Source organism: Terrapene carolina, unplaced genomic scaffold (assembly GCF_002925995.2).
Source record: "Terrapene carolina triunguis isolate 2854851 unplaced genomic scaffold, T_m_triunguis-2.0 Scaffold95, whole genome shotgun sequence".
NCBI lineage: Eukaryota > Metazoa > Chordata > Testudines > Emydidae > Terrapene > Terrapene triunguis.
Window position 1 is genome coordinate 44,173,214 of NW_020664446.1, and position 23,296 is coordinate 44,196,509.

The following is a 23,296-nucleotide window of genomic DNA, read 5'->3' on the forward strand; positions in this document are numbered from 1 at the left end:
CATGTGGAACAGCATATACCAATTACACATGTGGGTGACAAGTGATTATCCAGTAAGAGGAAAAAGGGGAAACCAGCTAAACTTCAGTTAGAGGGTAGTGCTCACTGTATGCTTCATAACAATCTGATTATCAAATAGCGTATGGATTGCAGGATTTTGAGCTATCCTAACACACTACATACACAAAGTGTACATGACTCAAATGATACTGTACTGCTTTTTGTTCCACATGTCTTAGCTGACTTTCTTCCTTTCGCTGATAAAAACAGATACACATCCCAGTCCGTCCAGCTCGGCCTGTGCGTCCAGAACGATGAATATACGACTCCACATCCTTCAAGAAAAATACTTTTGTAGTCAGTCAATTTAGTGTACACACAAAGGTCCATGGAAGCTATTACATTAGTGTTTTGAGATATATTATAATAAATTGTATCTGAGAAATTAATTTTTATTTTTAATGAATTAAGTCAAACTAGGTAAAAAAGATCCCCATAAACCTAGGTTAAATATTGCTCAGAGCTTAAGTTACAAGCCCGGGCCAACTATGTGCCACTATGCTTCTATCATCATAGGGAATTCAAGCAAAGGTTTCAATTTGCTCTTGTGCAATTCCACGTATAGCTAAATACCACACATATCACTTTTACCACAGTGTACAGGATGAGAAGTCAGCATGTCCCCAGCTACGTTGAATAAACCTAGGTTTTGTCTGTATTCGCCTAACTTCATTCAGAGTTCTCTCTCTCCACTGGGCTCTTCTTCCCACCCAATTATGTTGCTCTTGCTAGCCATTCTATTCTACTGCCTCTCCAAATTCTTTTCAAATTTACCACCATACACTGCTTTGGAGGGCAGGATTTTAGTCAACTTTGCTCAACAGTTAATACATCAAACAGAGCTAGAGCCTTGCCAGAGCTCATCAGAAGGCATTTTAAAAGGAAACACCCCTAAAGGTACCTTGGACTCTACAACTGATGCATCCTAAGTAGTATTCTGATCAGGAGACTACCTCTGGTTACCATAAGCTTCCTTACTGCAAAACTATAATAAGAATTGTGTGTGTGGTGAATACCACAATTCAATGCTACTTTATCAATCACATGAAAACAAATAGAGGACTACTGTATATATTACAAAAGAGACACAACATACCCATTTCCTACCTTCGGTGGTGAACTTTGTACAACTAGGTCAACTTCAGGGATATCTAAACCACGGGCAGCTACATTAGTTGCAACCAGAACTTTAAACACTCCATTTCTAAAACCTTTCAATGTTATCTCCCTTTGTTTCTGAGGAATGTCACCATGCAGCGACTGGCAATCCTGTAAAACAAGATTATTATGAGTGTGTATAAAAGGCACCACACTATAGGAAGGATACTGAAAAACTGAAATATTTTAGTTTACATGGCAAAAAATTATGTCAATACTTAGCTTTTATACAGTGCTTTTTACCTTTATAGCCCAAAGTGCTTTACAAAAGGTAGGAAAGCATTATTCCCATTTTACAGATTAGGAAATGGAAGCAACAGGTATCTTGCCACAACCACACAGAGTCAGTGTCAGAGCTAGATCTAGAACCCTGTCCCAGCTTCCAATTCAGTGCCCTATCCAACAGACTTTGTTGACGTCCCAAAATAAAAGCTACCTCTAATGCAGTTCTATTCACACTATTGTGCCACTATATCATCAATGTCATTTAGCTGCCTTTTGCTAGAAAGATACACAACCTATGCTCCCTTCAAAAGCAGCAAGGGCAAAAGTACCAGTAATTCTTAAAATATAAAAATGATTTTTAAAAAAATGAGTAAAAAAAAGAGTTTAAAAATAATCTTTTAGACACCCACACATCTGCCTGAAAGTTTCTTTACCTATTATTACAAACTCCCAAAATTAACATAACTGAAAGATTAGAGAATATTGTTTCTTTATTTTATGTATAGTCAGGGCTGGTCTACACCAGAAAGTTACACTGATCCAGCTACATCACTCAGGGGTGTGAAAAATCCACACTGCTGAGCAACAGTCAGTTAGGGGGACAGATTTACTACGTTGACTGAAGAACCCTCTCATCACTGTAGTAAGTATCTACACTGAAGCACGACAGTGACACAGCTGCAATGCTGTGCTGCTTCCATGTTTTTAAGTGTAGACGTAGCCTCAGTTTTCTTTTTGTCTTCCACACAGGAACAGAGAAGGATTATAAACCACAAACTGGATAAGGACTTAGGGGCCGCTATAGGACCTAAATTCTTTTAAAATGATTACATTTCAGATTGATGCTGCTTTGTAGAGGGTATGGGTATGTATTCCTCCAGCAAGTTGATATATTAAGATACTAAAACAAAAACAGCTGGAAATATTTTTTTCTCTTACCTGCCAAGATCAGAGTTCTGCATTTCCCATGCAACAGGTGATATCACTAACACCAACAGAATGCAGGAAAAGGCTCCATGCTCAGGTTTAGCTGTTAGTGAGATCATCTAATAGTGCAGGAGAAAAACACTCCTGAACACAGGTGTAGCAGGTAAAAGCTTCTCAGTTCCCCCCAAAAAGTAGAATGCCATACTACTTTCTATTCATGCTGTAATGGATCTGATTGAATCAATTATTAAAATCAATACCATGCAGATTGGAGTTGTACTAGGATGATATTTACCACCAAGGGATTTACTGCAATACCAGCACTCATCACTAATGTCAGGGTGATTTGCTGATGCACCAGTATCTCAAATGCTAGTATTAGCACTAAAATCAACTATCTTCATTTCTCTGCAGACTTAGCAAGTGCTGTGGCTTGAGTCTCAGAAATAAGAACTGAAGACCTCTATTCTGTGACGCTAGAAAGTCTGAGAACCCCCCTTTTTTCACGCCCCAATACAGATTTAAATTAAGTTTATTTCAAATTCCTCATGAAACAGTTAATAAATAATGAATGTAATAAAACAAATTAACCCCTAGTAATTAATAACTAAAGTAACAAAACAGAAGTAACCCCTAGTAACTGACACTTCTTACAAGAGGTGCATCCCAGTCATTCACTGAAACCAGTATTCTGTGCTAGTGTCATAGTACGTTAACCACACTACGAACCGCCGTCAGAGTAACTCCCATGACTACAAATCACCTTCCAAAAGATGCATCAGAACCTTCACTGTTGTCATAAAAGAAGTTACTCATCTTCTTCAAAATGTGTTGCAGATGTACGTATGTGCATGGCCTGTGCACCAGTGTCAGAGTTTTCCTTACTGGTATGCATAGTGGCAGCCCCATCCACTGCCAAGTTCCTCATACCCTGACTTCAGAGCATAACCTGCAGAACTCCTCTTTCAGCTTCTTCACACTAGAAGCCATTGGTAGACTCCAATGCAGGGAAGAATATAATGTATAATGAATATATGTGACATCTCGAACAACAGTTACAAGGTGAGTAACTGTTTTTAATTCAAGTACTTGCGTATGTCCATTACACTGTAGGTGACTCCCAAGTGTTATCCCAGGCAGTGGAGCTCGGCGTCTAATTGAAAAAGCGACTTGACTGCAGGACCACTGGCCCTACTATCTGGTGAATATATGAACAGAAGACCACTTTGCCACCCTATGTATGCCTATAATCAGGACATGTGCCACAATTGCTGCCAAGGCCAAAATGTGCTCTGGTTGAGCATGCCATGAGTTCACCAGGAGGCTCCCTCTAAAAGCATAATACTGAGATGCAGCTGGTTGAGAGTCTGAATAGTGACTGATTGAACTTTCATACACTGCATAAGAAACTCAAAAGGGCTTTGTCCTATCCAAGTGAAAAGCCAGATCTCAATGAACATCCAGGGGGGTGAAGCCTTCACTAATCCTTGTGAGTATGTGGCTTTGGGAAGAAAACTGGCAGCTATACAGTCTGCTTCAGATGGAAATTAGATACTACTTTCAAGAGAAATTTACATGTGGTCTAAGTTGAACATTGTCCTTGTAGAAGGTGAGTATGGCAGATCAGTGACCAATGCACTCAGTTATCCCACTCTCCTAGTAGAAACAATGGCTACTAAGAAAACTACCTACCAGGTGTAGAAGCGTGCACAATGCTAAAGGTTCAAAAGGAGTGTCCAACCGAGCAGATAATGCTAAACTGTAATCTCAAGAAGGAGTTAAGTTCCTGGCAGGTAGAAACAATCTATCTAGACCTTTCAGACATCTGGTTGTGATAGTAAGACTAATTTCACTCACTCTGTCTATGCGAGGCTGGATCGCTCAAATAGCCACCAGATGCACTCACTGACTCAAGGACCTCTTGATGCCAGCTGGGAGAGGGTGCAGGGATGCATAAGGGTTAGAGGGGCCCCTGGGTCTGGTATTTACATTCTAGTTCACCAAGGACTGTCACATGAGGTTTGTACTGAAAGTCTATGTCACACTGGTCATCATAATCTTTGAAAAACGTACGCACAGATAATATATAAAGACATATGCACATATACACTGGAAATTATGCATATAAGGCAGGGGTGGGCAAACTTTTGGGCCTGAAGGTCACATCAGTTTTGTGAAACTGTATGGAGGGCTGGGTAGGGAAGGCTGTGCCTCTCCAAACAGCCTGGCTCCTGCCCCCTATCCGCCCCTTCCCACTCCCCCCACCCCGACCCATCCAACACCCCCTGCTCCTTGTCCCCTGACCACCCCCTCCTGGGACCCCACCCCCTATTCAACCCCTTCTCCCTGTCCCCTGACTGCCCCCACCCCTGAACCTCCGCCCCATTCAACCGCCCCCTGCTCGCTGATGCCCCCGGAGACCTCCTGCCCCTTATCTAACCCCCCACCCTTACCATGCTGCTCAGAGCAGCAAAAGCTTGCAGCCCCGCTGCCCAGGAGGAGCAGCGGGCCAGAGCGCTGGCGGCGAGGTGAGGTGAGGCGGCGGGGGAGGGGGGAAGCGGAGGAGGGGCCGGGGGCTAGCTTCTGCGGGCGGTAGTTTGCTCACCTCTGGTATAAAGCCTTGTAGTTAAAGGCAGGTCACCCAGTGGAGACAGACTCCTTCAGACAGGAGATGGGAGACACCTATCTCCCTAGGTTACCACTGTGTATCTTACAATAGAAGTCTATTAGCATACTAGTCAAATGCTAATGAAGGAAAATTAACAGGAATGAGATAAACAGCAGGGTAACTGGCAATACAGAGTTGCACACTTGCTGTAGGATAAGTTTTTCCTACCAGAAAGGATGAGCTTTTTGGCACCTGTGTTTTCGGGGGGTGGGGGGGGAGGGGGGAGAGGGTAGCCTTAGCCCAGCTCTACTGGCTCCTCTCATTCATCATGGCCACAACTAAAGAGCCACATGTAGAATGTAAATAAAAAAAACATTCAAACTGCTGGGATGAAACCTGGCATTTATGTTCCATTTGTTTGGCCACAAATAGAATGGAGAAATGGGTTTGCCAGAATGTTTCAGCTGCCTGTAAAATGGCTTCATTGACAGGCGGGGCTGCCTTTCCTGCCACAGTTAATAGAGAATGTTGATCAGCTCGTACGTATTCTCCTCCACTAGCTCAGCTTGGATGCCCAGGGAAGCTGTTGCTCTCCTGGGAAGCTCCTGATGTCTTAAAGTCACAGCAGGGATGATGCCTCTGGTACCAGAGCCTCTTCAGATGAGGAGGAGGATGCCTAAAGGGGAGGCAATGGAGATTGCTCCCAAGGTTGATCCTGTAGTACTGGGGCAGGCTCCAGCTCTGAAGCAAGGTGAGGAAAGTCCTGAGCTTGAACATACAAAGGCTGATCAATACCAACCATGTCAGGGGTCTCAGTACCAGTACGAGAAGTGAGTGTGAGCGTGAGTGAAATCTAGAAGCTGGAAGCACCGGGCCCTAGGCATGACTGGCCCAAACGTCCCAATCTGTGGTTGAAGTCTTCTTGAACCCATGCCAGTGAGTGCAGGAATGAGATCAGGAAGAAAGATCTGAACTCTGTATCAATACCGAGAAAGCCTCCCTCAAAACTTGACGGAGAATCTGGGAATTCCAAAAGGCAGCATGGCATGGTACCGGGAAGGGTCTTCTGTGACCTCAATTTATATTTGCATCAGGGGCACGGTATCAGGTGAACCATGGATGGCTTCCTAGCTGCTGGTAATATGCGGTGTGGAGGATCTGGCACCAAACCAGGAGGAAAGAGCCAATACCAAAACCAGCGCATTCTAGTACAAAGGGTCTTGACAACTGCACTAGTCCTCGACAGGGAACTTTGCCCTGAAGCAACAGTGACTGCAGTACCGACAGGCATAAGAAGACCCTGGCCGTGGCACATAGGCGCCGACTCCGTGGGTGCTCTGAGGCTGGAGCACCCACAGGGAAAAATTTGTGGGTGCTCTGCACCCACCAGCAGCCTAGCTGCTTACCTCCCAGCACTTCCTACTTAGGACTTTCCAGGAGGAAGGGGGGAGGAGTGGGGATGCGGCACGCTCGGGGAGGAGGCGAAGAAAAGGTGGGGCAGGGACTTGGGGGAAGGAGGTGGGATGGGGGCAGGGCGATGGTGGGGCCAGGGGGTGCCGAGCACCCACTGGGAACAGTGTAAGTCAGCGCCTATGCAACGGCATTAACCTCTGGTTTAGTCAGTACGGACATAGGCTGCTGTCCCACTGTGAACAGGAACGACTGCTCTGTTGCAACCAAGGGAGCCAGTCTCGATGGTCTCTGGGAGGGCACCAGAGTAGATGGCTCAAAGTCTCTCTGTATGAGCCAGTATTGGGCAGTAGGGAGCCAAAGGGCACACTCCACCATTGGTACCAGAACATTCGTCTGTAGAGAAGTCCCACGCACCGGACTTCGAAGAGCCCGACGCCAACTTTTTCTTGCGTTTCTGGAGACCAGGAAGTCTTGGGCCTCAAAGACGACAGCACCACAGACAGGTATCTCCTAGGGCTCCTGTCTGTAGGACAAACCAAGGAAGCACTGCAAGAGAGAGTAGAAGAACTTCACTTGACGATCAATAGGGTTCCAATACCGGTCTAAGGCCAGCCACCTTCATAATGTAATGGAGATACCCAACCATTAGTTTCTTTGTCCTGATCTTGAAACCACAACGAATAGAGCACCTGTCGCTAATGTGAGTCTCACCTAAGCACTTGAGACTGCACAAATAAAGGTCACTGACAAGCACAAGCTTTCTGCAACCTGAGCAAGTTTTAAAATCTGGGAACCTTGGCATATGCTCCCTCAGTACCAGGTGGGGCATGGATGCCCTGCTGACTGGAAAAAAAAGTTAAGAACTAAAAAATTTTATTTAAAATACAACAAAGCCAAATAAAGATTTTAAGCATCAAGTGACAAAAAGGAGTGCCACTAGGTACAAAAGTTTTTGTTGACAAGGAACACAAATGCTCTGACCACAGAGGTTAAGAAGGAACCAAAGGAGGGTTCTTCCCTTTATACTCTCACTTTGGAGCATGAGGAGCTCAGCTGTGGATGGTGCCACCCCTACGGAACCTCTAAGGAAGACTCTTCAGCACCATAGGGGAATCCAACATTTAAGTCTACAATGCTGTAGACTAGGGGTGGGTAAACTTTTTGGCCCGAGGGCCACATCGGGGACTAGAAATTGTATGGCAGGCCACGAATGCTCACAAAATTGGGGTTGGGTGCGGGCTGTCGGGTAGGGCTGGGGATGAGGAGTCTGGGGTGTAGGAGGGTGCTCTGGGCTGGGACCGAGGGGTTTGGAGGGGATCAGGGCTGGGGCAGGAGTGCGGGAAGGGGTGCAGATGGGTTCAGGCTCTGGGGTGGGGCTGAGGATGAGGAGTTTGGGGTGCAGGAGGGTGCCCCAGGCTGGGATCAAGGGGTTTGGAGAGCGGGGGGAGGGGGGGGAAAATCAGGGCTGGGGCAAGGGTGTGGGGAGAGGCTCAGGGGTGCAGGCTCCAAGCGGCGCTTACTTCAAGCGGCTCCCAGAAACAGTGGCACGTCCCTTCTCCAGCTCCTACGTGGAGTCATGGCCAGGCGGCTCTGCACGCAGCACCACACCATTGGAGTGCCGGAACGGGGGCGAGCTGCATGGTGCGGCCTCCAACCCAGCACCCTGGCCGGAGCGGGGCGGCCTCCAACCCAGCACCCCGGCTGAAGCGCCAGAGCGGGGCTGAGCCGCTAGTGCGGCCCCCGACCCACGGGGCCATAGTTTGCCCACCCCTGCTGTAGACTCTGGGCTGATCTTGTTATATCAAAATTCTGAAACCACGTGATAGTTCAGTTACCTCCTGCCCAAGTTTGCCTTGTCCCCATAGAAAGAACGTTACACTCGTGCAGATTTAGTTAGCGTGGGTCTGATGCCAGCCCCATGTTGATAAACAACAGACTATCTTGCAAAATAACTAAGATGGCATACCTGTTTAATAGAAGTATTCAGGGCCAGTTCATTTGCCTCCTTTTTGGTCTCACAAAAGACTATGGTCCGTCCATGACTGCCACTGTAAACCTGAATGACATCTCCAATAACTGCTGCTTTTTGAGACCAGTGACACTCTATAGCCAAATGCTGTTGAAGAAATATTCTACCATTTAGCTGGCATAAAAAACCTTAAATAAAGTCAGGTTTTAAAAATATTTAGTATATATTTGAAAATGTAGACTCCAATATAAGTACAAAGATGTTATCCTTTGAGGAATGTGATTAGATTAGACATACTATTAAAATATGTCAAAGCAATCAAATATATGGATTTTTTTGCCCACTATGATTAGACTAAAACGGAATAAAAAGGTGTGGTTGTAGGATGAAAAATTAGATATGTTGCAAACAAGTTTCCCCACATAGAGAGAAACCAACAATGAGCTGATCTTCCACAAAGTAGAGTCAGGTATACATAATTCCACCCCCTCGCCCATAGTTTATTTTTTTATTTAGATATAGATATTTACTAGAGCTTTATGGAAAATTACATAAAAACAATCCATATTTTGAAGATAATGGTTTAATTAAAGTCAATTATTTGTGACAATGGATTTTGGCATTTTTCAGTCCTACTGAAGCAACCATATTGTGCCATACTGACCAGTCAAAAATAAGTTTTAGGATAAACTGTTTAAATGGAAGTGTCTACTTCGTCAGGTAAAGAACACTTTAACTAGTTTGTGTTTTTAATATTTAAGTGTTTATACTGTGTCCAGCACTGTAGTAACTGAATGCATATCAAAGAGTGTCTTCAATAGGGTGGCACACCTTGCAGTGTTTGAAGTGGCACTGTGAAAGCAGATATTTCCAGCCAGAAGACTAGGTGATTTCTAATTTAATAAAAAGCCTACTGCTTCAAAGGGGAAGGAGGGGGGAGGTTAAAAGTAAAGGAACATGCTAAGACCAGAAATAGCCAAGGTAACAACAGAGAATGGTGTTCAATAACTAACTTTGCTTTAGTCATGAGTAAGATCACCAGCTATTTCAGGAGAAAATATAGACATTCCACTTTTACAACAAATAGTTTGAGTAGTTGTAACAAGTTCTGTACCAAAAGAGTATTACATTTCAAACTATATTTCCAAGTTACACCAATAAGAAAGATATATTTGTGATGTATTTTCAAATTCATACCATAATAAAGTATACATAACATGGAGAAAAGGGAACTAAAAATATGCCACACTAGCCAAGTTACTTACTTCTACAGTCACAGCAGCTTTTTGAGTCCTCTTCCCGATGAGGTCAACCTGTTCGTATCTCGATTTCATGTATTTCTTAGCCACATCATATACCCAATGTGGGCAAGTTGCAGAAAACAACAATGTCTGGGGATTGTCTTCAGAATCTTAAAAACACAATGATCTGTTTTATGATCTTGGTATCTAAAATCCTAAAGTGGCATGTTGATTCAGGCCAAATTTGCCCCACGTACTCTTGTGATAGCTTCAGATATATAAAATATGGACAACATTCTATTCGTGTTGTCTTCATGATGAGAAGTACTCTAAACTGCTGTACTCTTTTCCAACCATTCTGGGAAAGTGCTCACTTTTGAGCCAACTTCCAGATGAGTAGAGTTAAACATACCTCCCTTGGGTATTAACACTGATCCATGTCAGTAAAGTAGAAGTAGTTTTTTCTTTTGAGCAACATAAGATGTTTTTGCCTCCACCCTCATAGTAAGTGTGCAGCTGTCCTGTTCAAGAAGGGAGGTAAAAACTCCATGTATTTATGCAGACTATAGCTTACCAGGCCACCAGACCAACCCATAAAACATCATTAGCACCACTTTTTCTTTTAAGTTAAAAAACAAAACGCAAACCAACTTTAGCAAGATCCAACTACTAGTACCATTCAGAAAGCTGCTGTAACACCCACACAAGACAAAAGTAACGTTTGTGACACTGGCAGACTAGGTGCCTGCTCATGCCAAGGAGTCACTGAACACTGACAAATGCGTAACTGGAAATCAGTCTGGCTCACCTGTGTGCTAGCATTGTTAAAATAGATGTTAAGTTGACAAGAACGTGTTTGGACTTTATGAAATGCTCGTGAGTTGTTGCATGCATTAATCTCACTTATATTATCTGTTACTATTTTATAAGACGGGGTGGCCAAACTTACTGACCCTCCAAGCTGCATATGACAATTTTCAGAAGTTCAAGAGCCGAGGCACACTTGCCAGGGCTCGGGGCTTCAGCTCTGCAGGAAGCACCTGACAGAGCTCAGGGCTTTAGCCCCACTCCTGCTGAAGCCCCAAGCCACGACAGGTCCACCCCATGGGGCTGAAGCCCCAAGACCCTCCTCCCCACTGGGCAGAAACCCCTATCTCACCACCCCACTGCAAGGCAGAGGTCCTGAGCTCCCCCACCCAATCTGGTAGATGGAGAACAGGGGAGGAGTGGGAAGCTCTGTGAGCCACACTTTAATGGTAAAAGAACCACATGTAGCTCACGAGCCAGTTTGGCCATCCCTGTTATAAGGTAATATTTAAGTGTTTGCTTTGTAACTATAAAAGTGTTTGCTATGAAACTAGAAACCCCCCATCCCATTCAGTCAGGAGAGAAGCATTACCAAGCGTGAAATACTAGTTTACCACAAGAGGTGTCATCATCTGCCCAACAAAAGGCCTACTGAGACTAGACAAACCATTGTGGAACATCAGTGGACAAAAGATTTTGTTGATTGCTCCCCCCCACACCTATGAAGAGGGGATGTGCACAAACCCTCTGTGACCCTACAGCCCATATTCTTCATAGAGATATTATATGAATATGGCATACGTAAGATATATTTGTGACACACTGTGCCTCGAGGGAACACCCTGCATCCCCATATTCATCCTTATAATATGATTTTGTGGTATCCAATGCAAAGTTTGTCATGTCGGGTGTCTTCGGAAGGCTCATGATGCACTGAACATTGTTGTTACAGTAATGTTATAGGTTATAATTTCATGTATATAGTTATGAGACTGAAAATGTATCCTCATGGCTTAAAGCAAGCCCAGACAAAAATTCTCCAAGAGCAGAGCGGCAGTTCACACCTCATCAGGGCAGGTATGGGACAAACTCAGCCTCACAGGAACAAAGGATCTGTTAGACTCTGGAGGGAGTCACCCCCATTCCTTTGGTCAGTTTGGGACTGCAACGAGGTAATGCTCACCTGACTCTGAAGGTGGGGGGGGGGCAAAGCCAAGGGGGAAGAAAGAATATGATAAAAGGGAGAGACATTTGCCATGCTCTCTCTCTCTTCCACCTGCATCTACAGACACCACACCAAGCAACTGAAGCGCTGATCAAAGGGGAGAGCCTGGCTGAAGAGCAACCAGCCAGCCTGTAGTAAGAAGCATCTAAGTTTGTAAGGACATTGAAAGTGTTAAGATCAGCTTAGAATGCGTTTTGCTTTTATTTCATTTGACCAAATCTGACTTGTTATGTTTTGACTTATAAGCACTAAAATTTATCTTTGTAGTTAATAAATCTGTTTAGTCTACTTGAAGCAGTGCATTTGGTCTGAAGCGTGTCAGAGGCTCCCCTTGGGATAACAAGCCTGGTACATATCAATTTCTTTGTTAAATTGACAAATTCATATAAGCTTGCAGCATCCAGCAGGCATAACTGGACACTGCAAGACTAAGGTTCCTAGGGTTGCGTCTGGGACTGGAGGTATTGGCTAGTGTCATTCGGTTGCACAATCCAAGGAGCAGCTTACATGCCAGAGGCTGTGTGTGAACAGCCGAGGAGTGGGGGTTCTCACAGCAGAGCAGGGTAAGGCTGGCTCCCAGAGTCAAAGATTGGCGTGACCTAGCAGATCACCGGTCCAGATAACACCAGAGGGAAACGTCACAATGTTTTATGCAAGACGCATCATGTTAGGTATCAGTGGAAAGGTTATGATTTACTGAATATGATTATCCTATTTGTATGCATGTATAACTTCTGTATCTGAAGTTAGGAATATTAACTATGTAACAATTACAACAGTGTTTACACTTGGAGAACGCCCACCAGACAGTATGCAATCAGCCCAGATGGGCCATTAGGAAGGATAATAGGACTTTGAAGATGCTAATCTCCCTCCTTCCTGAGAAGTTTCCTGGGATGCTGCTTTGACACTGCAAGGTCATGTGATGTCACCTGGTACTGGACACCATCTTGGACTGCTGGTATTTTGCCATTAGCGGGGGTGGGAGTCAAACTGGGAAACAAAGGATTCCTGCCATATGCAAATCCTATTTAAGGCTGGGGAGTAAGTTCATCTAGGTTCTTCTCCACTGCCTCCCTACCCAAGAAGGAAGACTGCTGAAAACACCTGAAGAAACAAAGTAACTAAGCTGGAGGGGGCTGGGAGAGAAACAGGGGCTGCGCCTAGGCAAGAAAGTCTAGCCTGTGAAAGGAATACCTGGAGTTTTAGCTGAAAGCAGTGCAGTTTACCTTGAAGAAACTCTGCAACCAGCATAACACAACATTTAGAGTCAGAATTTGCTACTGTTAACCAGTTAGTTTAGTGTATTAAGTTTAGGTTGCATGTTTTGTTTTATTTGCTCAGTAATCTGCTTTGATTTGTTTGCTATCCCTTGTAATCACTTAATCTTTTGTCGTTAAACTTGTTTTTTGTTTATTCTAAAACACAGTTTGTGCAATTCATAACTGGGGGGGGCAGGAGGAAAGCTGTGCATATCTTCCTCCACATTGAGGGAGGGAGCAAATTTCATGAGCTTACGCTGTATAGATCTTTATACAGCACAAAACAATACAATTTTGGGTTTACTTTCCAGAAGGGATGTGCACTTGAGTGCTGGACAATTCCCTACCTGAAAGACTTCCCATGCAGCACTGATTTCAGTATTGGTGTCATTCTGCAGCTGCGTGTGTCCCTATCTGTGTGTGTGCGTGCAGCAGGACAGGGTGAGGGAGCCCAGGCTGGTGGAATGAGAGGGCCCAGTGAAACCCCAGTACATCAGGTGGCACCCTGGAAGGGGGGGGAGGGGTCCAACCCGTCACACATTCCTCCCATCACAGTTTGAACTCTGGGGGTATCGGACTAAAAATCCTTGACCAGAAGGAACTGTATCATTATGCTGCTTTGAATTTGGAGAGGGAAATATTTTAAGTATAAGCAAGAGATCCCCAAGCTACTTAGCTTGGGTTAGCCCTAAAAGACATGGAGAGGCAGTACATTACTGCAGCTTCTATTACTTTTTGTAACCTAAGGCTTTAACTAATTCGTATGTATATTTACCTGCTTTAATCTTATAAATAACTAAGAAAAATTAGTAAGTTAATAAATCTTTAGTTAGTCTATTACAAGATTGGCTACAAGTGTCATCTTTTTTGAGAGATCTAAGGTAAAATTGATCTAGGGTAAGTAAGTGACTGCTAATGCTGTTATATGGCGCTTAAAGAGTTCACATTTGACACTTGGTTGGTGAAATCTAATTATAGAACACACAACCAGTTTATGCCCTTGTTTGTAAGTCTGCCTTGACATTGGCACCCATGTTTGTGAGCCACTCCAGATGGCTTGACAGTCCTAATCCCAGATCAATTACAGATACAGGGAGAAAAAAACTGAATCAAAAAGAGGAAGGGTTTATCTTCGAGATTAAATACACCTCTACCCAGATATAACGCTGTCCTCGGGAGCCAAAAAATCTTACCGCGTTATAGGTGAAACCACGTTATATCGAACTTGCTTTGATCCGCCGGAGTGCGCAGCCCCATCCCCCCAGAGCACTGCTTTACCGCGTTATATCCGAATTTGTGTTATATCGGGTCACATTATATCGGGGTAGAGGTGTACTAGCCTGATGAGAGGTCAGACCCCATTAACATGCTGAAAAGGGTAAGCATAGGGAGCCTCCACTGACACTGCTTAGGAGCGCCAACTTTCCATTTCAGCCTATGGATAAGTGCCAGGGAAAGTTATCTACCTGCCATTGGCAGATGGACTTGGGCCATGCCTGGAGAGTGACATCTTATAGGTTCTGAAGATTCTATGAATGATTTCCAGATCCATAGTACACTACCTAGACACATTCCCAGCAGGTTTCCATAGCACTCATTTGTTTTCACTGCCACTAATCTTGTCACAAGACAGTTGATTTATATGGTGTTATAACACCATATGCAACCACCTGGGTTTTAATGGTCTAATTACTAATGATATTCCTTACTATTCACTTAAATACGGAATTTACCCTTCTTGTACGCAACTCGTAAAATGTCCTCCACTTGTTCAGCAAAGCCCATGTCCAACATCTGGTCAACTTCATCCAGGACAACATGCTTGAGTTTGGAAAGATCCAGCTTGCCATTCTGAAGGTGGTCTTTGATTCGACCTGGGGTCCCAACCAAGATGTCAATACCACTTCGAATTAGATCAACTAAAAGAAAAATTAGTAAAGATACACGTAAGAGCAGAAGAATTTAGAAAATGGCAGCAGCTTACAAGTACAGGATCACTTTCACTATATTGGCAATACTGCACTGATAAATGTTCTAGTTGAACAGAGATCAGAAAATTTATACAGCTGAGAAATACTGAAGCCACAGCTTGTGAAGTTTTATGTCAGAGTTCATTTCCCAAATAAAAGAAGAGAAGGGGAATGAAAAAAATGATAAAAGGACAAACAGGAACCACAATGGTCTCAGCATTGTGAAATATTTTTTCTAATAAGAATGAGAAGGGCAATGAGAGTTTAGTGGTCAGTTAACAAGTTATTTTTTTAAGCAGTTAAGAAACAGTTGGCTCTTTCCAAATTATTTATTTTAATCAAACTGAAATGACGCTTGGGAAAACTAAACTATAAAGCTGTTAGTTTATCAAAGCTCATTAGTTCAAACTGGGACAAAAAAGTTGAATTAAAAAATGTTAAAGAAGTGTTGCCTCTGAAAATTTCTTCATGCTGCTGTCAATGTCACTTAACCACCCCGTTTCCTGAAATCCTACAGAAAAATAGGATTCCTTCTCCATCTCTGCCAAACCCAATAGCTATGCCCATGATGCATAATCCATTAACAATTAAGTGTCTTCTTCCTAGCCTAGTTATGCATTCACAACCATCCAGATATAACTAATAACATTACCGTAATATAGAATGTTTCCTCCACCCTCTTGGATGTAAGGATCCTCTCCGTAAGAGATCCAGCTACTCGCACAGATGCCATCTCCATCGACAGCTTTAAGACTTAACATCTTCCACTTTTAGATTTACTTTGCTGATGTTTGTAAGACAAAGGTTATTTACAAGAAACAGGACCAAATACAATGTTTTCATATACACATAGCAGGAAATGTCCTCCTTTCTCTCAAACACCCAAGTCAATGTGGAAGAGGTCCAAGACCCCTGGAATAAGGAAGGCAGCTATGTGTTTTACTAAGGATCCTCTTGTTTTCCTAGCACAGATGAACAGAGTAGGCTACTTAGTTTCTTTAAGAGTCTTCACTTTCTGATTAAAATTATTTATTTGGAGAGAGACAACAGTGTTTCAAATGTTACCAATCAATCTGCAGGTCAATCATTAGACAGAAGTCTTACTTACTTTGTCCATTGTATGCAGTTCCTCCATAAAAACAAGCCACTGAGAGTGTCTTTGTGATGTCTTTGAAGTCTTTGGCTACCTGGTTTGCCAACTCTCTAGTGGGAGTAAGAGCTAACACCTACACAGAAGGAAGAAAGAGTTAAAAATAGATGTTCCTTCACTTGGAGTCTGCCAAGAAGCCACATAGGTTTTCCATTTAGGTCGGTATATTTACACCTCTATTGTAATTGTTGCAGGTTTAAAGAAATGGCATTTAAGCACAGTTCAGGGTTCCTATGGCCTCATCAAATCACAAAGTCATCATTTTACATGCTTGTAAAAGACACTACTATCTCACAGAACATGACAACCTGTGTTAAGACCTAAACTTAATACAATCTATTAAAATATTTTAAATTAAAAATATTCAAGCAGTACATATTTGCTGCTGAATTTCTAAAGAAAGTCAAACCACTGAACTGGTGGAAGTCACAGGCTAAGTATGTGAAATTGCAATTTGTTAAAGCACTAAACCAGCTTTTGACAGCAGTATTCACTTCTGCAGGTGTAAAGAGAATATTTTCTTCATTTCAGTTCATTCAGCTAGTTTCATTCAAAATTAAGACACCAACTGGGAGCAGAAAATATGGGAAAGCTTGTCTTCCTCTCCTTGGAACTCTTATGATTCTTCCTGCGCAACAGAGAGGATGAGCGGTGCCAGGACTCTGCCAACATCGGACGTGCACTTCTCAGAGAAGCCCAAGTGTTGAACACCCTCTCCAACCGCGAAGGCTCTGAAGGTGGTCTCCCTCAAAAGAAACTTTAGCCTGACCTCTCTAACTTTCTTGGTCCTCAGCTTGAAGTCATTACAAATCTCACACCAATCACTAATGTGAGACTCACCCAGACACCTTTAAACTAGAATGTGGGTTGCGCACGGGCATCAGTTTAGATGAAATATAGGGCTTGAAGCCCAGTCACTAAGGCATTCCTCAATACTGACAAATGGAACCCCGAAATTGGGGACCCAAGAAACTAATTTTAATAAACAAAACGTTATTACTAACTAAGACTGGGAATCTTATATACACAACTAGATGCTGAAAGAACTTGCTGAAGCAAGACAAATTCCAACAACTGTCAAGGGCAGTAAGAAGGAACTCAGGGGAATCAGGGGCAGCTTCACCCTTTATACCTGCACATAGTGGCACGTGGCAGCGGAGAGTGCTCGTGCTGTGCTGATGGGCACTACTAAGGGAAACATTCTGACAACAGTGCTCGAGGTAAAAACTGTGACCTGAAATTGGGCCAGCTAGTAAGCTTAGGGAGGACTAATGACCCACCAGAGTTTGGCAGAAAGCAGCACGTTTATTATACTGATAGCTAAGCTCAAAAGAAGGGGGGGGGGTCACATTCACACTCGCATACTCACGCTCCCAGGACAGGCACGGCACTGGAGATGTCAGGATTCTTTAAGGTAAGTATCCCACAGCGCAGCGATAGACGGTGTGATGAAGGTAAGTCTTCCCAAGGCACGATGAAATGCAACGCAGCGAACCCCTGGACAGGCGGTCCGGGCAAAGGGCCTTCATGGGAGGTACAAGCTTATGAGTGCACTCCTGAGCACATGGCCCCTTCCCCTTTTAAGGACCTGCTCCTCATGGCCTGCGACTAGAGATGACTTGGCTGCGTCTGGTTGGTCACACTCCACCTCAGCCAGTGTCCATGCATTGGGTGTGTGAGTGCTGCCTAATTAGAGTCCCAGACATCTTGTCTATCTAGGAGCTCTTCTGATCTTCCAGCTGTTTAAGCAGCCCATTCATCCCACAAGCATTCCAGGAGGGAGGGGTGGGGGAAAGCCACTTCACAGGTATTCAAAGAGGGAGGGGAGGGAGGAGGAGAGAAGTGTAACAGACCTTTTGAGCATACAGGTTATACAGAGCATACAGATCACTGCTGCTCCTACAACAAAAACATACACCAAGCATAAAATGCCCATGTGCAATCACTTGAAGAACCGAAGGATGTTTGCAGCCACTCCACCCTTTACCCCCTCACACTTGAGCATGAGGTAGCATGTGTGGCCCCAACTGACACTGCTATTCAAGAGACAGGACCTCAGGCACATACATACCTACAGCAGAATCTACATGGGCACATACTTTAAGAATCCTTTTTCACAGACGACTTAAAACCTGAACCACCATGACAAAAATACAGTAAATGTGACATCAGAATTTGTTCGCTATCGAGTAATTTAGTTACCTTTGGTGTGCGGCCTCTTTTCCTCTCCTGCATTTCTCCCTGAAGCTTTTCAATCAAGGGAATGGCAAAAGAGAATGTTTTTCCAGTTCCAGTTCGAGCTTGAGCTACAACATCTTTGCCATCATATATGTGCTTGAAGGTCTTTACTTGCACAGGAAACAGGTATGTTACACCTCGAGCTGTGAGACAGTCGAATACGGTTTTGTTAAAAGGTCCAATGAGCTGATAAGTACATTATATTTGGTGCTTGATGTGTGTAAACTTGAACATGGCAGAACATCACAAGCAGACTAGTCACTATCCCCAGAAAAAGCAGGACTATATCACCTTCTCTAGTTTACTTAGTCTCAGAATCCAGTTCAATAAGGTTCTTGGACTCACTTCACCCAATTTGCTAACATTGCATTGCCAGAGATACTGATTACTCTGTTCCTACCCAGCAACTTTCCCTCAAAAGAAGAATTATGCTGCCCTATTTATGCAGTAATCTCCACCCATTTCTCCAATCTCTTGAGTAGTTTGATTTAAAACAGTTGTTTATGAATTACTTGATCCTGTTATAATATCACATACAAATATTGTGTTATAAATTTGTTCATTAGTATTTTTGTAGAACTTTTAGCTCAATTTCAGTGGAATTAATTCTTATTCTGTAAATGGAATAAAGTAATTTTAAGCCACAGTATCTTGATATTGGGTTTATGTTAGTTAAAGTCCTAGCAGAAAGGCTGGGCTGACTAGGACGACATATGTGGATACCATGCCATTTGGGTTCCACCAGAAGTGTGACAACAGTGTTTGCATACACAAGGGTAGGGGACACATCTTATTACTACTTTTTCCTCACAATCAACACGAACAGAATTAAAGATGCTTCTGTTCTGTCAGTTTTACTATTAAATTATTATGCCAAGAAAGTTACCTCGAAGAAGCTCAATAGTCCCTTTGGAAATACAAAAATTGGAGAAAGCACCTTCCTTCTGCTCTACAGTCAGTTCCTGTTAGGTAAAAATAATACTTTGCACATAAGTATTGAGCATTTCAGAGGTAAGAAAATTAAGGCAGAAAGGGTTAAATGACTTATCCCAAGGTCAGCTTTTCAGTAGCAGGATCAGGACCACAACACAAGGTCCTGAAATCCAATCTCTTGTTCTAACTACTAAACACCACTGTCTTGTGTGACCTCCATGCAACGGATTTAAAACTTACATTAGGAAGTCACATTTTTTGTATCTAATGCATGTGAAATAGCAAGGTTAGTGCTCATTAGTCCTCTTGTGGAGAGAGACTGAACAGAGTCAGAAAAGTAGGCTTGTTATGTTTTACTTGATGACCTCCACAGATCCCTCAGGTCCCCCATTCTAGCTTTCTTTCCTCAGAATTCTGTGTTGTAGCCACTACAAATTCAATGGATACAAGTTACACATAACTAGGGCTTCCAGTACTCGTTCAGTTTAATTCAAGGATGTTTATTTTTAAAACAGTTACTGGTGGCCCAGTGATAGTGATTTGTACTGCAATAAGCAAAAGTCAGGTTTGATTCCAAGCCATTTCTTACTCCCTGGATTAGCCTACCACTGGTGCACCGCTATGGCAATAGTTTCAAACCTTAAGCGCGTGAACCACATTTCACTAATATTAATGCCTTCCACAGATTATGATGCAGTTTTAATACAGTTTTGATGATATGGTGGCTCCAACACAGAATTCTGAGGAAAGAAAGCTAGGATGGGGGACTTCAGGGCTCTGAGGGGTACCAAGTAAAACTTTACAAGCCTATTTTTCTGTGAAGGTTCAGTCTCTCTCCACAAGAGGACTAATGAGCACTAACCTTATTGCTACTTCACATCAAATGGGACTCAAGCAAGGAAAAAACTATAAATAACAGAAAAGAATATGGGAGTTACTGCTTCTCTCCATGTTTCCAAAAGAAGGTTTTCAGCAGTAAGCACATTACATTTAGAAACACAAACTCTTGTTATGATTGGGTATATTTGGGGAACTAACCTGCAGTAAAGATTTTTCATTTTTAAAATCAGTCTAGTTCTTCTCATGGGATTTTGGAGGACTAAGTCAAGCACAAACATTTAGAGCAGAGCATATACATATATGCAGTAGTTTTCAACTAGAATCAACTCAAGTTTACTTTACTGTAAAAGTTAATTATATTCAAGATAGACCAATTAAAATAGACTCCTGGAAACTGCATCCATATCGGATCTTAAAGGACTACCTGGCTGCAGTTATTACCCACAGCATTGAACTGCCTCAGTCAGGAAGCCCTGTTAGTGGGTCATTAACATTAAATTAAATCCTGCTATATTCCACACAGCATATTTAACATGTTATTACTATGTACTTTTAAACCAATATATTTCCTGTGAGGTATGACGATGCAATACAAAACTTGAGCATTCAGACTTTTCAAGTTTTGCAGCTGCCCATGTTGTAATTTAAGTAAAAGCTAAATATCCTTTATATTGGTTACACAAAAACAAATATCAGAGGGGTAGCCGTGTTAGTCTGAATCTGTAGAAAGCAACAGAGGGTCCTGTGGCACCTTTAAGACTAACAGAAGTATTGGGAGCATAAGCTTTTGTGGGTAAGAACCTCACTTCTTCAGTGAGGTTCTTACCCACGAAAGCTTATGCTCCCAATACTTCTGTTAGTCTTAAAGGTGCCACAGGACCCACAAAAACAAATGTTGACAAGTAAATCTATTAGAGAGAATTTCTTCCAAACTCAATCATGTTGTAATAGAGCAGGGGTAGGCAACTTATGGCACACGTGTCAAAGGCGGCACGCGAGCGGATTTTCAGTGGCACTCACACTGCCCGGGTCCTGGCCACCAGTCCATGGGGTTCTGCATTTTAATTTTTATATGAAGCTTCTTAAACATTTTTAAAACCTTATTTACTTTACATACAACAATAGTTTAGTTATATATTATAATATTTTTAGAAGGTCTCTTTCTATAAAAATGTATTACTGGCATGCGAAACCTTAAATTAGAGTGAATAAATGAAGACTCAGCACACCACTTCTGAAAGGCTGCCAACCCCTGTAATAGAAGAACCCAACTGTAGCAAAACCCAGCGTCTAGTTGCACCTGCTCTTGTTCGCTGTCACACTCTTCACTTGATGCTTCACTGAAATTACATTGTGTTTTTTTGGGGGTGACTTCATTACTTAGGGAAGAGGATTTCTTCTTGTGCTCTGGGCTTCCTTCCCCAGTATCTCCATTCACTCTCTCTCCCCCCTTCATCTTTTTGAGTTTGGGAGGTTCAAGGTCATCTTCAGACAGCCCATTTTCCTCTGTTTGGGATTTCCTCTTCTTGGATTTATCATGGTGTTTAGACTCTCTCTCTTTTTTATCTTTCTATTAAGTAATAAACAAAGAAACCACAATTAAAATAAAACTGCAGATTTTCATACCATCCCAAGGCTTTGTGAAATTGTAAAAACATGTAATTGTTCCAAGAATGAAAGGAACTGGCTGCTCTCTATCCATCTGTAAATACTTGTTTTCATATTAGTTAAAATCAGAGGCAGCTTTTGCATAAGGGCATGTATGAAAACAGACTCATTCAGGTTATGGGGGGAAATCCCATCATGCATTTTTCTGATTTTATTTGCAAAGAATTTATACTTTCCATTCATTTGGAACTCAAACCATAATACATGTGATTTTTTTACAAAGTAGTTTACAACCCATTAAGGAATTTCCAAGAGATCAATATCATGGTTTAATCCTAAAATTTTACCCTTTTTTAGATTACTTGTAACAGATACTATAAAATACTTCATCCTTTTTAAAAAGGTGACCATATACTTTGGTGTGAAGTAGAAACATAGGGTTACCATATCACACCTGACTTGGTATACTGTTTCTGGCAGTAAACAGTACCAAAATATGAGAAGTAAAAAACCTTAAGAGAGTCTGTCATAAAACAGACTACAGGATTCATACCACAGCACAGGTTTTTGAGCTGAGAGTACGAAATGAACAGACAAAAATGTGATTTTTATCCCAAATCCGGCTCTACTGTCCTAGTACTTCTAGTGATCGCTGTGCAATGCAAGCCCCGATTCCTGCACAACAATACCACCAACACACAAAAACACTGCCTGGGTATAACACTAAAAGCACTCGGGACAGCTAACGGGGTTACATACCAACATTGCTAAGGGAAAGTTACACGGGTAAGGGCAAAAGACACAAGGAGAAAAGAGTGAGCATGGGAAAGGCAAAGCCTCTCCCGTCAGCGGCAGCCAGGGACCAGCGCCGGAGGGGCCCGGGAGGGACTGGTCAGCTGGGGCACGACCACCGGGTAACAGAAACAAGCGGGCTGTGGAGGGAACGCTGCCCAACGCCCAGCCGACGCCCCAGGGATCCCCCGGGCAAGAGGCGCCGCCACCCCACTGGGCGAGCGCCAGGCTGGGGATCCCGCGCAGGGACAGCACTGGCCGCCCCGCTCCCACACAATCTGGCCACGCTGCGCCCCACGAGCCCAGCCCGACGGCAGGCTGGCAACCCCGGGGAAGCTGGTTCTCGCCAGAGGCAGCCGGGACCCTGCCGCACACAGCCTGACAGCGCAAAAGGCGCCGGTACCTTGTGCCTCCTCCGCCTGCTACTCTCCAGGGCGGTCCCGCTCTCCATGGGGCTCTCGGCCTCGTCCCCACTGCTGGCTTCAAGCCGGGTGGCTTCGGGCATTTCCCCCAGCTGCTCCGCGCGGACGCCGGGAGCGAACTTGCCGCAAGGAGCCGGGACGGGTGTGAGAAGAACAAACTCCGCCCCGGCACCCTCTCGCCAGCCGGCAACCAGTGAGGCGCAGGCAGGGGCCGGCTTAACCGCTCATCACTGGCCTGCACGAGGGCCGGCCCTCCAGCGGCTCGCGCCACGCCCACTACCCGCGCCGGCAACCAGCAGCGTCACATAGAGCAGAACGCAGCGCCATGGGGCCTACGAGGCCCGGCATGCAGCTGGGCTCAATGAGACTACAGGGCCCAACATGCACCGGGGTTACAGCGACCATAAGGTTCCAAACGCAGTGGGCAGCGCCTTGGGCGTGTGCTGGCG

At 43.7% G+C, this 23,296-nt stretch overlaps 1 protein-coding gene across 1 annotated transcript in view; it reads right to left on the reverse strand.

Moving 5' to 3' along the window:
• The window catches only part of LOC112105364 (nucleolar RNA helicase 2-like), a 34,138-nt gene extending 11,143 nt beyond the window's left edge, over positions 1-22,995 (reverse strand). Inside the window, exons 1-10 of the mRNA XM_026651007.2 lie at positions 22,829-22,995; positions 21,326-21,595; positions 19,139-19,214; positions 18,217-18,395; positions 15,973-16,090; positions 14,628-14,813; positions 9,625-9,770; positions 8,357-8,506; positions 1,167-1,328; positions 215-334 (exon numbers count right to left, since the gene is read on the reverse strand). Of these exons, the coding sequence (XP_026506792.1) occupies positions 215-334; positions 1,167-1,328; positions 8,357-8,506; positions 9,625-9,770; positions 14,628-14,813; positions 15,973-16,090; positions 18,217-18,395; positions 19,139-19,214; positions 21,326-21,595; positions 22,829-22,930 (1,509 nt within the window). The 5' untranslated portion in view covers positions 22,931-22,995. The remainder of the gene's footprint in view (positions 1-214; positions 335-1,166; positions 1,329-8,356; positions 8,507-9,624; positions 9,771-14,627; positions 14,814-15,972; positions 16,091-18,216; positions 18,396-19,138; positions 19,215-21,325; positions 21,596-22,828) is intronic.
• Between the last annotated feature and the right edge of the window lie 301 nt (positions 22,996-23,296).